The 16,638-nt window shown below is 41.6% G+C and overlaps 1 protein-coding gene across 1 annotated transcript; it reads left to right on the forward strand.

Annotated features, from left to right (window-relative positions):
• The first annotated feature begins 3,910 nt into the window (after positions 1–3,910).
• Positions 3,911–7,054, forward strand: LOC120676280 (protein ACCELERATED CELL DEATH 6-like). The gene is made up of 3 exons (XM_039957518.1): positions 3,911–4,915; positions 5,442–6,016; positions 6,132–7,054. The coding sequence occupies exons 1-3, from the start codon at positions 3,991–3,993 to the stop codon at positions 6,891–6,893; spliced, it is 2,262 nt and encodes a 753-aa protein (XP_039813452.1). The 5' UTR covers positions 3,911–3,990; the 3' UTR covers positions 6,894–7,054.
• The last annotated feature ends 9,584 nt before the right edge of the window (positions 7,055–16,638 follow it).

The following is a 16,638-nucleotide window of genomic DNA, read 5'->3' on the forward strand; positions in this document are numbered from 1 at the left end:
CGCCGAGACCCGGAGGAGAACGCCAGTGGCTACCGCCGGTGCTGAGCGAGAGGGAGAGAGAGAGGATTAAATGGGAGAAGAAGGAACTATGAAGGGTTTTTTTTGTAAATGTTTGTCAACTGTGGCGCCACGTGGCATGCCACGTTAGCTTTGTACGCTTGTGTGGCGCATTTGGGACTTCAAATGGAACACTTAACAAAGTTTAGTGACCCAAGTGGACAATTTGAGAGTTTAGGGACCTAGGTGAAATCTCGGGACAAGTTTGAGGACATGGAGTGCAATTTACTCCATTAATTTTGTTACTGCTCAATAAAGAAAACACAAAAGACCACCATGATTCAGTTAAACTGAAACTATACCAAGGTTTAAGCTTTAGTTAATCACTTAATCAGCACGGTAATAAGATCCGGGCGAAGCAGTTTTCGGTACGCCTCCTTTCAATTCAAATCTGATACCTTTTGTGTTTGCTACATTAAAAATCTGATGCGTTGCTCCGATCCACTTTGCAAATGTGTTCGATAACACGCACTGTCATAAACATTCTTTTCGTACAAGTAGAGGAAACAAAAAGAACAACCGGACCAAAGCGCACGTTGAGCAACAGATCGAGCAGCTAATAATTGCATGGCCCCACCCAAAAGGGAATGCTCATTTCTCACAATGCATCGGTCCCTGGCAATGGCGCGCGTAACAGACAAACATGAAACACACTGTTGTGCAACTACATTGGTCTTTATTTTGAAATCGTTTGCCCAATCGTGCCTTTGAAGGCGTTATTAAGTACAATCAAAAGTCCAGCTGTTACACTTTAATCCTACTAATCTAGTTATAATAAATTAATTTCCTAATTTAAGAATCTCATATTTTTAACTAATATCTAAGTTTAACAAATTTTTTAACTAATATCTAAGTTTAACAAAATGCTGATATAGGTTTTATCAAGATCAATCCAAAATAATCCTGGACCGATCCTATCTATATACATCCCTATGGTTCTACTTCTCGCATGCATAATGTCATAAGAATAATACAAAATTTTAACCATATACTAGTAAAGTGTACGTGCGACACGCACGTATTTAAGAAACCCTTAAAAAATTTAAGAATCCACCAATTGTAATTCTTGCATTAAAAAAATATTATAACTATGGTACTATTATTATTTTCATCTATACGTATACATCATATAGTTTATATAAGTGACCAGAGATGCATGCTAGGATCATATATATAAACATGCGGTCCTCATATCAAACTTATGTTCTATCATCCATCTTCAAAAAGCCTGCGCATTGCATCCAAATGGCAATCAACAAACGCCAAGCCATCATACAAGTATAGGTTTTTGGTTTGCCATCCTCAAAGGGGACAAGAACGGTAACAACCACAAGTCCATCTTCAGATGCATAATCTTGAAAAGTGTCATCATTTTAGTAATCCATGAATTCTATGTCTGGCTTCTCACCAGCCACTGAAAAATTATAATCTGAATAATTCCTGAGATATGTCTCCATCTCGAATCCAAAGAATTAAAAAAGTATCTGAACAAGTTCAATCGACCAAAAGTACATATTTAGAGAGAAGTTAATAATTCATTATGGACATATGAAGATTCTTCTTTTCCCATGAAGGAGACATGCGATACTAAAACATGTGGCCCAGCCACACAAAAAGATATTAGCTAAAGAACGAAAGAGAGGAAGATAAGATCTTTCACAGGTTGAGAAGTGCTTAAACTCTATTTAATCGGTATAGCAATTCAGAGCCAATTTGTGACTACATATTTTTCGTCTTGGTTCTTTGCTCAAGTAGACATATAAGAGCTCAAGTGGAAAAAAAGGTAAGATATCCCCTTCACAATAACTATACTCGGAGACGCAAAATTTGCCACTAAATTAGCGTGCTCACACGACTCTAGTGATGAAGTAACTATGCAATTAAACAAATTAGAGTTTAAAGTAGTCATTCTACGAATTCCCATTTGTCCAACTGATTGTAAGAATTTTCACAGGTTAGCGAGTACTCCCTCCACGTTGTTTTGGACATCTGACACGATCTCCAAATAGAAAATAGCAAATAAATCAAGAGAAGAATGGGCCAGGAACCAGCTTGGCACGAACCCGTCGTCGTTGATGTGGCCTCCCCGGCAACGACGGAGAGCCAGGCAGCGATGACTTTGCTCGCCGTACGTGCGTCCTGTTGGTGAAGCTCTGCAAGGGTTGGCGGCGCGAGACGAGCGAGAGTGCCTCTCCGGTCACGTCGACGTTTCCACGGGTGCCTACTCCGGCTTCCCGGCAGCAGCAGCAGCAGCCTCCTGCAGGGTGCAGGCATTTCGTGCTGAGTGCAAATGGGTGGTGGATGCATTCCGTCCCAGGCGCAGGGGACCGAGCTATTACTTTAGAAAAGGCTCCAGCAAATCTTCTTGAGCTTGTTTCTGAAATTTCGTCAGAATTCGATCGAACGATTCCGTCACGATATTTGTTTGGATTTGGCCTGGTCCCTGGTTTCATCAGAGTTCCCAAAGGTCTGAGCAGGCAGCGCGGACTTAATCGGAGCCGGCCGCGCAAGAGAGGGCGGGCATGCTGCATGCGCTCTGCATGCAACTCGACTGCTGCCCACGCGGGGACGCGTGCGGGCAGTCCGTTGCGCTGGAGCGGCGCCGCACAGGTGGGTGGGACCGCGGAACAGCGCCGCGACCGCGAGGCACGGTCAATGGGCGCGAGCACGGCGAGCGGGGCCCCGCGCCGCGAGGCTGGGTGACGGCGGGCCCATGGCTCCACATGGTGCTCTGGCCGGTGGGGCTCCGCGCCGTAGACCGCGAGGGTGCAGAAGCACGGAGGAGGCCGTGGTGGTGGTGGCCTGCGGTGCGGCGAACGGGCCGTGGCGCCGGCAGCCGGTCCAGTCGGTCAATTTGTGGATGTATATGGGTATATGCGGCGGGTAGGTGTGGAATTGGTGATAAAAATAATTCGTTTTTGGTAGAAACAATCTCTAACTCGCAGTTTTTATGGGTCTCCACCCCTTTCCACCTTCTTTGGCCTTGACAGATGGGTCCGGCATGAGGGGTATTGTTGGCCCAATGTGAGTGAAAAAAGTTTTCAATTGTTTTCGATCTTTACAGTATAGATAGATACAAACATAAGAGATTTTTTTGGCTTCTCCAACATCTCTTCACACCACCACCATTAGAAGAATATGATACCAGGAACCGTCCTTCTCACAAAAATTGTTGAATTAAAGCAGGTCCTTGGCAGGGAGTACTACCTGCGATTGTGTAGGAAGATTTATTATTGTCTGTTACTTGTGAAGTACTCATATGTAAAGGACTGCTGCCAGTGCGTGCCGGTCTGTGTTTGATTCCTTGTTCAGATAGCTACTCAAATAAACATGTGCTTGCGACGGTATTGGCAAGTAAATTTACAACCATAAAGAAACAATGTATCTCCAGGGCTCACACATGTCATTCCGCGGCCCATATCTGATGGCAATTTGAACCGGTGGGCGGCGTGTGTAGAGAAACCATTTTATATATAGTAGTGCCTAAAAAGTATGGGTGCATGAAATCTCACAACTATTGAATCGGTTGTGTGAATACAATGGGCTAACAAAAAGCTCGACATTGATTCAGGGCAACGGTGCGTTTTGTTTGGCCAACATAGTTGTAAATAATGACCCTAATTTTTCTATTCATTATGTGGTCAACCTCATACTATGTCTTTTTCTTGGTGACACAGAATGATGTGCTCCTAAAGTTTTCTACCAAAAAGCGTATAGTCCAGACATGGCATCAGATCCTAGACGTCTGACGAAGGGAGATTATAGCAAAAAGAAAAGCCAAGCTTCCAACATGCAGAGCAGCATGCATATATGCAATATAAGACGACTGTCCCGATTGGGTTTGAACGAACAACCGACCCTTACATTGAGCAATAATCCAATCCAAGTGCAAGTAGCAGGAAGTTCAAAGGTCGACGGAGGGAGTTGCAACTTATGGCACAGCCGCCTCCTAGCTTGGTCACGGCGGCTACTGCTCGAGAAGTGGCCATGGATGCCAAAATGATGGTGGCCACCGATCATGGGGATTGCCAGCGCCTGAAAGAACTGGTGAGCAAGGAGGAAGCTACTACCATGGTGGTGGTAATATCTAGGCAAGAAGCACCGGCCAAGAAGCCTACACCGGCGAGCATGCACCCGCTGCTAGCAGAGGCCGCATGCAGAGGCGACTGGGAAGAAATCAACTTTCTTCTCGACAGGGAAGACCTGCAAGAAGGGCATTCAAGTAAGACTCCTAGCCAAAAGTTTCTTGACAAGCTAGCGGCATATCCTCCCTCAGGTCATCGAGCCAACGGAAGCTCGGCGATGCAGCCAGGGCCAGCTGCTACTGACGTGGAAGAAGGCACCAGTGCAGCGTCTCTTCTCAAGGGTGTTACCGTGGAGGGAGACACCGCACTGCATTTGGTGGCAGCCAATGGGGAGGACAGTAACTTTGTCAAGTGTGCCGCCCTCATACACGGCAAGGATCAAGGTTCCCTGTCCAGGCAAAACTACAAGGGTGACACGCCGCTGCACTGTGCTGCAAGGGCAGGGAAGTCCCAAATGGTCTCTCATCTTATTGATCTAGCAACTGCCGAGAATATTGTTCAGGAGCTCGTACGACAGGAGAACAATAGTAACGAGACCGTTTTGCATGTGGCTGTCCGTAATGGGTCTCATCAATTGGTCCAGGATTTATTGGCAACCGATCCAAAATTGGCTTGTTTTCCCCAAGAAGGCACTTCACCACTGTATGTAGCAATCCTACTGGAACGCAACACCATTGCAGAGACGCTGTATGAGGAAAGTGAAAATAATGTTATATCTTATTCCGGCCCAAATGGACAAAATGCATTGCATGCTGCGGTTCTGCGAGGCCCAGGTACATACTTTACTAGAAGCATACTACATTTTTTTTGCGGGTATAAGGATACATTTATTTTATTTACTATGTTCATCTCTTAGCAATTCCCCAATAATTTCCCTGTGTATAATTTGGAAATAAATTATATCTGATTGTTACAGAGTCCATACAATCAACAGTAGGATGCTTTTTTAGAATTAGAATTTCTAGGATTTCTTTATGTATATTTCTATTTTTTTTGCTTACGGGGATTATTAATGTGTAGGCTCCAAAAGGAACCTCTAGTTGGAAATCTAACTTAAAACGTCTACACCATATTCTGCTAGAATATATTATGCGTCTGTTTTAATTTTCTGATAGATGCATAATAAAAAATAGCTACAAATTATGTGTATGTTAGAATTTAATATACTCTGACAGACAAAAGTATCATTTGTGATTATATTTAGCTCTTTTGCAAAGACAGTACCATTTTTCGAGTGTTGTTTTTTTTCTTCCTCCCATATGTTGATTGGATTAACAGAAGAGTTCATGAATTTTGTAGAGCTTACAAAAAAGTTATTGAGGTGGAACAAGAATAAGGACCTTACAACAGAAAGGGATGCAAATGGTAGTACTCCACTTCACTTTGCAGCAGGCCTGTGGGGGGCAGGAAATCGAGGAAGCGCATGTACACAAGTGTTTGACGCCACCACATCTGTACTCTACCTACCGGACAATGATGGATTATCTCCCATACACGTGGCGGCCGCTGCGAAGGCGTCCGGTGCCATTTTTTCGTCCCCAAAAATTCCCATTGCCAAGTTTGTGAGCAAATGTCCCAGTAGCGCCGGTTTGCGTGACGCTAAGGGGAGGACGTTCCTTCATGTTGCTGTTGAGAAGAAGAATGTGAGGGTGGTCAGATATGCTTGCAGAGATCCATCTCTAGCATGGATTATGAATATGCAAGACAACCAAGGGAACACTGCACTTCACTTGGCTGTAAAACATGGAAGCCTTGATATATTTCGTCTTCTATTTGGGAATAGGCAAGTCAACTTGAATTTAACAAATGAGGACGGGCAAACTCCTCTAGATATTGCACGATATAATGTTCGCCCGTCTTTCTATGATGCAACGGTAATATGTTCGTCCTCTCCTCGATCGATCGCCCTTGTTAAACATGATGGTTGTTTAACTGAAGGAGGGGGAGCAACTAATGCCTTTTTAACCTGTTTTTATTTTTATTCCTTAGGCGGACCCTGAAGTGTGGATATACAGGGCTCTCAAATTCGCCAGGGCTAGAGGAGGTGCGTCTCGTGAGGATCATTTTGATGAAAACTATGAAGATCATCACGGAGTAAAGACGAACTACAAAGAAAAAGAGCTGGAGATGTTGAAGGATTCGACACAGTCCCAATCCATTGGCCCGGTTCTAATCGCCACCGTGACATTCGGTGCGATGTTTGCCTTGCCTGGTGGTTACAGAGCTGATACTAGTAAAAACGGAGGTACACCTACACTGGCTGGGACGTTTGCCTTTCATGCATTCATGATAGCCAACACACTAGCCTTCATCTGTTCCATAATTGCTACCCTTGCTTCCATGTATGCTGGGTCTGCAAGGCTTAACTTGGGGAGACGCAAAGACCACTTTCGCCACAGCATTACCTTTATGCATGATTCCATCATGGCGTTGGTAGTTGCCTTTGCACTCGGTGTGTACACAAGCCTATCTCCTGTCTTTCCAAAGACTTCCATTGCGATCTGTGTCATGAGTCCTCTTGTAGTGCTATACAACTTCAAGGACTTTTGGCTGAATTGGGCCCATTTTGCAGTACCATTGTTTGTTAGGAAAGGGGCAATCTGGACATTACGGGTGTACACACAGATAGTCCTGGTAAATATGTTCAGCGTATCTTGGCTCATACTAGTGTTTGTTTTGGCCGCCTATGGAAGGGACCATCCCATTTCAAAGGCGGTATCGCCAGCACAAGCTCCAGCCATGTCTGCCTGAAGACAGCTGATGAATATATCATCATCATGTGCCGTGTCTCCACTGTTCATAATTATTTTCTATTTTGAAACTCCCCCAGTCTAGTCTGTTGTGCTTGTATCTTACTGTTTAAGACTTTGAGCTCAATACTGTGATTTAAAGCTGTGAACGAAGGTTGTATTTGCGAGCATAATATATATGATGCCATTATTGAACCTAAATTTATTCATTTGTGAAAAATTTTATCAAGCACTTGATAGATTTTGCATTATTATACTCCCTCCGTTCCAAATTATAAGTTATTCCAAGAATCTTGGAGAGTCAAACCATCTCAAAATTTGACCAAAATTATAGAAAGAAATATAAAGATTTGTGACATCAAATAGGTGCACTATGAAAATATAACTAATAAAAAATTTAATGATACTTAATTGGTATCATAAATGTTATTATCTTGTCATATAAATTTAGTCAAACTTGAAAAACTTTGACACTCAAAAATTCTTAGAATGACTTATAATTTGGAACGAAGGGAGTACGATCTTGCAAGTCTAATCCCTACTAAGTTTGGAGTAGTGCGCAAAACGGGTATGAGTGCACGTGTTAATCGCACTCATAATAATTAGACGCAATTAATCGCTTATCTTATCATTCTAGCAAGTGGCGAGAACATTATTATGGAACGCCTCTTAAAACACGAGAATAGCGGTAACAAGCAAGATATCCCGCGCAAATAGTTCAGGGAGCTAGTTTTTCTTTATATGTTATTTTTACTTAAAAGTAATAAATACAAGTATTTTTTGAATGAGCTTCGCCCCTGCTCCTCCAGGTCATGCCGCTCTCTATCGCTAGGGACCTCGACCTCGTCGGGCCGTGCTCCCCCGCCCGCCATGGCGGTTCCAGCTACTGGGCCACCGCACCCTTGCTCGTCGGGGGAGATCAGCGCCTCTTCGCTCCCTGCCGACTCTACTGCATGACTCCTCTTGCAGAGCTCCGTGCCTTCTCTGGCCGTGTTTAGTTGTTTACGTGTAAAAATTTTGCAAAGGAATCTTACTAATTTGAAGTACTAAATGAAGTCTATTTATAAAATTTTTTGCATAGATGGATTGTAAATCGCGAGACGAATCTAATGATATTAATTAATCCATGATAATCCATAATTAGCGGATGGTTACTGTAGCATCACTGTTGCAAATCATAGATTAAGTAGGCTTATCAGATTCGTCTCGCAATTTACAGCCCATCCATGTAAAAAGTTTTGTAAATAGACTTTATTTACTACTCTATACATGTGTCAAAATATTCGATGTGATATTTTTTTTATTTACGGGGTTTACAGGTAAAAATCTAAATAGGTCCTCTGTTTGGCTCAGTGAATCTCGAGATCCATTGTACAGAAGAGAGAGAGCAAAGGAAAGGAAACGGCGAAAAGGAAAGGAGAAGGCTGGCCCGTGGATAAGGACGGCAGGACACAATGACGGGACCAGGTCCGAGAGACCCGCCATGTGAATCAGTTCTGCGGGCGATCGAGTCGACCGTGTGCCTGTCGAAACTGCTAGAAGTAAAAGTGAATAAAATAGTTGATTCTATTGATTGATGGTTTAGATCGCTTCTTTTATATATACAAGAAAGAAAAATGTCTATTCCCGAAGGGACTTGTCCCTTCGTAAATAGCCTCTTCGTGAGTTGGTCCTTTTGTGGATTGGCCCTTTCGTGAAAGGCAACCGCCTAATAACTAATCTAATTAACTATTACAGAAATTGATCACTAATTCTAATTTCTTCATAACACTCCCCCTTGATCAATTTTCTTCTTCTTATGGTCTTATAATCAATTTAATCTTTTTGTGGTCTTGTAATCAATCGAATAACTCCTTGAAAATCCTATGGGAAAAATCAGAAGATGCGATACGTATATAAATCCCCCAAAAACCTTTCAAGAAAAATATGAGGAGAATATTTGGAAAGCCCTGTGGGAAAAAACCAAAGTAATTCTGGTACACTAGGCAAAACTCCTTAAAACCCAGTGGGAAAAATAAGAAGAGACACCATAATATACAATTACCAATATTAGTAGACCCTTGAGACAAACCCAAAGTCTTAGTCTAATAACACCTTGACTTTATGGTCAATATGCTTCAAATATCATCTTCCAAAAACCCCTGTGGGGAAAATAGATGACATAGCATTAGGGATGAAAACGGATTGGATACGGACGGATATCATTGATATCGTATTTGTTTTCATATTTGTGTTCGATAACGGACTCGGATACGGATAGTGTTAGTTTTTGTCAGATAAGATTGTAATGGATATCGACATTATAAAAATATAACTTTTGAGCATTCAGATACAGATCGGTTACGGATATTAGATACTCGGAATCGGATACGGACGGATAAAAACCCTTCCAGACCGGATCGAATTCGAATACGGTCGGGAAATATCTGTACCATTTACATCCCTACATAGCATATACCTTTGCTCTGGCATTGCCTCATCAAAAACTTTATATGAGAAACCTTAAAGAAAAAACTCACATAAAAAAAAGAGTACAGTGCATGTTATGTTTGAGTATCATCCACCAAAAACCCCATGGAAAAAATTGATGATATGATATGACCTTGTGTTGATATTGCCTCATTAAAAACTTTATATGAGAAACCCCAATGAAAAAACTCATAGAAAGAAAAGAGTGCAATATGATGTTTGCAACAAGATACTATTCAGAGAGACTCTCCCCCTAATACATGCAAATCTCAAAGTAATTTCATACCAATGCACTCAACACATAAGAAATGTTGAGTATGGTAGACTTTGTGAACATCTCAGCGAGATTATCACATTACTTAGTTTGAAAGTTTTCGTATGTCCATATTACTTATGGAGCAGAACCATCTTAGTGCAAAAATATTACACTATGTGTAACTTGTCTTCATCTACACAACACAAGTTGCATTACCTTTATAGGTAATGCCTATTGATTCAATAGAATCAACACCACATAACTTCAATATGTTATATATCATTCTGTCAAGCTATACACATTCATGTGAAGACTTGTGTAATACAATATAAGAATGAGTAGTGAAATTGGCCATTAAATGTCTAGTTAAAAACTATTACAAAATGATATTTCTATATGTACATTAAGCCTTCCAATGATCTGGATTTTGGGATCTTAGAAATAACCAGAATCATTATAACCATATAATCGGATCATGGATTATACCAAAATCACATGTGCTATTTGAGATATCAAAAGATACTCTTAATTCCAATCTACCAATATTTGGTTGGACTAGAGCTGCTACTAGAAAGCAAATCTTTGCAAAATAATATCCGGCCGGGAATATTTTGCAAGATATATCAGTGCATCAATAGCACGGAGATAATGAACCATATGTTCTATTATCTCATCGCAATCACTATGACATACAATAATCTCTCTTTTTTAGAGATGGAACAACCATAGGATATCTTCATATTGAATCGCTCAATATGATCTGGATATAGAAGCTTTGTACAAAACCTTGAGAGAAGATGCTTAGATAATAAACACAAAATAAAATATTGGTTTAGTCTGTATCTTCCATCTTAAACTCCGTCTTTTGATTATCACGCGCTATCAATGTTTGTTCATTACTAATGGTGTCAAATTTATTGACCACCATATGAGTCTATGAAGTTCAATTAAGGACAACAAAATGAACACCCACGTGTAATCAACCTTGTATCCCTTAAATTTAAGGAATACACACAAAGTCGATAGTACCAAATTCGACTTAACTGCTTTAAACCATATAGTGACTTAAGCAATACAGATTATGTGTTGCGATTTTATGTATGATGGTTGATTATGTGAACTCCTTCCCGGAAGCTTCACAAATATGCCAAACCAAGTGATCATATGATATATGCAATCACTAAATCTATCAACTATCAATTGCAATGATAGATGCTTCTGTACTGCCAATCAAAAGATATTATCAAAACTTTATAACAATTATTTTAGAGAATAATTTGCATTGAAAAATAATGCTTGGGTTTTGCGTAAATCCCTTGTGCTACTAGTCTTGCTTTGTATCTCACCACCATATTGTTCTCAATCCATTCTAGGATGAGAAAACTTATGTATCCCACAGTAAAGATACCTTGAGATGTTAGCTCCATAAGCTAAACCATCTCTTTCTTGGTGAGCAAGACTATCTCTGTGTGTACTACTTCATTCAACAAGTTCCAATAAGAGTGTTCAAAACACTCTGCCATGGTCTTATTAATTGAATGACTTGGAATGTTGTATACAATTTATTCAGAGAAATATGTGTCGACACGTGTAGCCTTTGTATCATATAATTCTCCAGTCTATCAAGACTCAAAAGTACTATTAATGATACATCGTGACTTCCTAAAACGAGAGTCATGGCTTTCCGATATCGTAGCATCAGTATTTAAGTGCACCTCTGAGCTAGATTTGTGGATGACATTCATCCACCAGGTAATAACCAATATTTACTCACAATATGTTACCAACCATAGGTTGATCTGTATTTACTATCTTAGAAGGAAAGCCTTCTGTTGCTAGCAATGAATAATCCTGTTTTATGACCATACTTCTCCCCCTCTTATTTACAATTGTGAGTTGAGTGGATTTATTTGGTACCTCCACTTTTTCTGGCACATAACTTGCAAGGGATTAACAAATTTAAAACATACCTTAGTAATCAGTAAATGCATTTGACAGTCTATTTACAATATTTTGCAAATAATAGTTCTTTGAACTCAAAAGTTAGTCATTTAATACGTGATACTGAGCTGGAAATGCTTTAAGCATTCCAAATATTTTCCTGCAATTGTATATGGTATGTCAAATCTCCCCCTAACGCCTGAAAATGTTCGTTATTAAAATAAACTCAGCGTACAGGTCGTAAATAGGTCCTCCTTGAGAGGTTCTAGATACTTAATGATTGACGGAGATTGAAATCTTATATTGAACCCAAATTTTCTGTGTATACCCATCAATGTACGTTGTGGTTGTGAGATTTGTACGTATACAACGTAATCCAATCTTACGCAAATAGAAAATCTTCAAGGTTTCCCACGTACTAAATTCATATAGGGGATATGCAATTAATCATAAGTCAGGAGTGTGTAAATCTACTTGACCCCAATACGAAGTTGGCAAATAGCAATTCTCTAACACTGGCCCTTTATTATTTTGATGTCTTTCTCATAGATTCCATTTATCCTTTTGGATATATAACTGAATTCTAATGCCGAACTAATTATTTGGAGGCATATAAATTCATTAGTGTTCAAGATAATGAGCTCACAACTTGAGCCATTATTTACCAAATGCATGGCTGAGTGTGGACACGTCACGCACTCTAGATCATCTTATAGATGTATCTTTACAACCATGAAATGTCTGAACTGTCCATACAATATTTATATCGGACCCAAAAATATTCTCGTGAATCTAAGACAATTAAATATTATTTTAAGATAAGAGGGTCTTAAAATCTATCTGTGGCACTTGTCGTAATCGCACATTTAGAAAAATAGGATCAATAGAATTGCTAATAATTTTTCAACTAATCCCATAGGATGGGCAAGTTGATCATTCCAAATTTGGAATGCATCAATAGTGTGAAAAATTATGTTATACGCAACATTTTGTACTGGAATGATTCTATGCATAATACAATCAAAATGAGACTTATCTCATTACTTATATGCCATATCCAATATTGTCCTTTTGTGTTTGCAAACGAAAATATGTTTGAATATTTCTATAATTTGGTAAGATATGAGTCAAATTAGGACATAATTAAATATCATCAATTGTTAACTCATATCCATAGGAAGAATGATAGTGGTAGAACAAACCAAACTATCATTGCATCGCATCAACGATGGCCAAAAATATTCCCTCTTCTTGTCATAAGAACTAGGAACATTTTGCTTCTCTAATTATAGAGTTTGTGGTAAAAAAATCCACTAGGCACATACTATTCCCACATTGGAATGATTCTCGGACTATCTATATTTATATATGAAAAAAATTCAATAAAATTCATAATATGATAGCTACAATACTTATGCATTGACAATGTGGATTAGATCTATAATGTATAACAAACAACCCCTAATGGAGGTTCATGAATTTCTAACCTTAGTCAATGGAATAAAGCCAATGCTATTTTTCACTGTCCATGTGGGATAATGATACCATCTAGAGCGAGTTCATCAAGCTCCTCTGAAGTCAATATCCACACATGTGATAGCCCATTGATTCAATTAATTTACACCTAAGGTAAATTAAAAATCATATGGTGATGTTGTAATCTCCAATGTAAAATTTAGGGGGATCCATATCTTCACATTGTTTTGGATAGTTGGAGGTAGTCAACAAAACTTTAAACCTCACAACAATTAGAGATAGTCACAAGATGTGTATACCTCATAGACAATCATTATTAATATGGCACACACATAGTAGACAATCTCTATGTCTGAAACATAGAGTAGATCTCTCAGTAGTAGGTAAATAAATTGCTGCTATGGGCACGGTCTCTGGGCTGATATATTCATATGAATATACCGCAGCCAATGCCTAAGGCTCTACTACCTGTGTGTAACCTTTAATAATGAATCATGGTAATCACCATAAAAGTGTATGTAAGGATCGATGGACCAAGAGGGGGGGTGAATTGGGCCTTTTTCAAATTCTAAAGCAAGGTAAAGCAACCTTAACCTATGCAATACTAGTAGGGCACCAATTCACCAACCGGATAACTAAGCTACCTACACAAGCTAAAAGAGATAAAAACAAAGTAAAGCCTAGCAAGGTAGAGCTAAGTTATGATCTCTAAGTCAAGCTCATAAGTAAATTGCATGAAAGAAAATGCTTGAATAAAGAGAGTGGACAAGAGACGACCGGATTTTTCCCGTGGTGTCGATGTGTTGGCACACACCCCTAGTCCACGTTGTGACACTCACTAAGAGTCTTGTCACCTCCCATGTCACCGAGACTTGGGCGCTCACTAAGAGTCTCCGTTCACCATCCCGGCGTGGTGGAGCTCAAGCCACGTACAATCTTCTTCTCCGGGCTCCCACAATCCTTGGCAAGCTCCGCGAGAAACACCCCGATCACCAAGATCGCCTAGGTGATGCCAATCACCAAGAGTAACAAGCTAAGGCCTTCACTTGAGCAAGAACCGATCACCAAGAACGGATGCACACTAGCTTTTCTCTACTCAAGTCCTTAATCTTGCTTCTTGATTGATTGAAAGCACAAGTATGTGAATGATGAAGCTCAAGGTGGCTCTTGACTATGGTATGAGTGTTTGGATGTTGCCTGGTGTCAAGAGTAGGCGAAATGACCCATTGGAGGGGTATATATAGGCAGCTCACACAAATAGAGCCGTTGGAGAAAAGCTGCCAGAAAACTGCGTAGCGCCGGTTAATCCGACGTACCCCCCATTGTCATCGTCGGTTTAACCGGTGAATGTAAACTGCCTCTTCTGAAAACTAGCCGTTACAACTGGGGCAGATTAACCGACGTAGCATCGGTTTAACCGGTGAGTGTAGTTGTCCACTGAACCACTGAAAAATCAAGTCTCTGGACAACTGCACCGACGTTAACTCAAACCTATCGTCGGTTTAACCGGTGAGTACAACTTTTGAATTCCTCTGAAAAAACCATCTCACTGGTCAATTGCACCGACGTCTTGATTCAAACAGCGTCGGTTAATCCGGTGAATAGAACTTGAATTTCCCTGGAAAAACCAACTCTGGACCAATGCACCGACGTTAAATTCAAACACGTCGGTTTAACCGGTGTATTGAATTTGTCCAGACTCTGCTGACTTCGTTTAACCGACGTATGGAAAATTGAGAGCGTCGGTTAAACCGGTGTATAGACTTTTTCTGATTTTGTCTTTTCTGATTTGAGTCTTGAATGAAATCCAAATATTCTTGAGATATAGTTTGAGAACCACTTATTTGAACTTCTAGAAACCTGAGTGACCATAGTGTGCATCCATTTTCAAATGACCATGTCCATGCTCAAGTTACTAAGCTTTAACCCCTCTTAATAGTGCGATCACTACAAAACTATAAAACCTATACTAACCTAAGTGTCCTTCTCAACCTTGTGACACTTAGGACTAGAAAGATCCTTAGCCTTGACATAAAATTGAGTTGAATACCGAGATCGCCTTTTTGAATAATGAAATTTGAGGGGCTTCTTTTGACATATGACCAAATGAGCGATAATGGTCTTTTAAGCTGCACAAACTCATTAGTCACAATAATGGTTGTCATTAATCACCGAAACATACCTTGAGGGCCTAGATGCTTACAATCTCCCCCTTTTTGGTGATTGATGACAACACAAACATAAATAACGAGAGAGCGAGAAAGATAAAACAGGATAAACACAAGCAAACTCGAAAGCAGGACCAAAGAGCTCAAAGGCTCAAACGAAATCCATAGATATGTCTCAAAGAACGGCATACTCAAGCGACAAATGTACATATCCATGAATTAACACCAAATGTGATACAAAGAAACAAAGTCCTGATAACTACGAGCTCTCTCTAGCTCTACCCTCCCCCTAACTCTGGTGCTCCCCCTAACACCTCTCCCCCTTTGGCATCAAAGCACCAAAAGGCGAGCTACGGGTCGTGCTGTCGTGGTACGGCGACGAAGCGGTCCGGGTCGTCGTCGGACGGAGAACTCTCACCCTCGGTGACAGACGGAAGCTGCTGGTCTGGGTCTGAGCTCACTGGGGGAGTAACTGTCGTGGAGGCTCTCGTGCTGGCACTGCCTGGTAGAGGATCCGTAGAAGTCGTAACCGGGTCAGCAGAAGAAGTATCAATATCTGAAGAGGTGACTGCTGAGGCTGCCGGCTGCGTCGACTGTGGAAGCAGGGACTCCTCTACTGCTCCTCCCCCTGAAGGTGCTGCCTGAAGTGAGGAGGGGAGGGCGACCGACTGAACCGCTGGCGGTGAGTCCTGAAAGAGTGTGGTCGCCGGCAGTGGTGAAAAGAGCGGACGACCGGCAGACCCAAAGAGTGCTGACATCGAGAACGTGGTCTCCGGTGTCGCTGAGGTAGCTGGAGCTGCAGTAGGAGCTAGAGGAGGAGGAGCTGGTGTGACGGCAAGCTGAGGTGCTCCAACACCCTGAAGGCCTGACTGTCCTGGCTGCTGCGGGGCGAGTCCGGTGTGAGAGTAAAGCTGTGAGATCATCCCGAACATCGCCATCATCCCCTGCTGCATCTGCTGAAACTGAGCGTCTGTCCTCTGTGAAACTCTGTCGATAAGCCCGACAAAACGCTCCTCGGTCGCAGCCCGCTCTCGGGCGGCCTCTCTCTGTATAGCAGCAATCTGGGCCTCATGGGCTCTCCTGGCCTCCTCCTGAGCAAGCCTGTCCTCTCTCTGCTGGGTCACGAGCTGCTGTAGTAGTGAAGTGAGCTCGGACGGCTGAGTCACCTGAGACTCAGAGACTGTAGCAGCTGCGGAAGTCGGAGGTGCTGGCTGTCCTGAACCTCCTGCCTCGTGATCGTGACTGGCTGGGGCAGCTGAAGGAAAGTACTCAACGTCGTCGGAGGAGTCTGACTCAAGCTCAGACCAGTGAATCTCATCATCTCCCCCGGGAAGCTGTGCCTCTGCTGCTAGGAGTGCCTCATCCTCCTCTGCCACTCGTGCCTGAACCTCCGGTGACAGTCGAGCCATCGCTGCTCTATCTGCGTGTCTGCCCCT

This window comes from Panicum virgatum, chromosome 2K (assembly GCF_016808335.1).
Source record: "Panicum virgatum strain AP13 chromosome 2K, P.virgatum_v5, whole genome shotgun sequence".
Classification (NCBI taxonomy): domain Eukaryota; kingdom Viridiplantae; phylum Streptophyta; class Magnoliopsida; order Poales; family Poaceae; genus Panicum; species Panicum virgatum.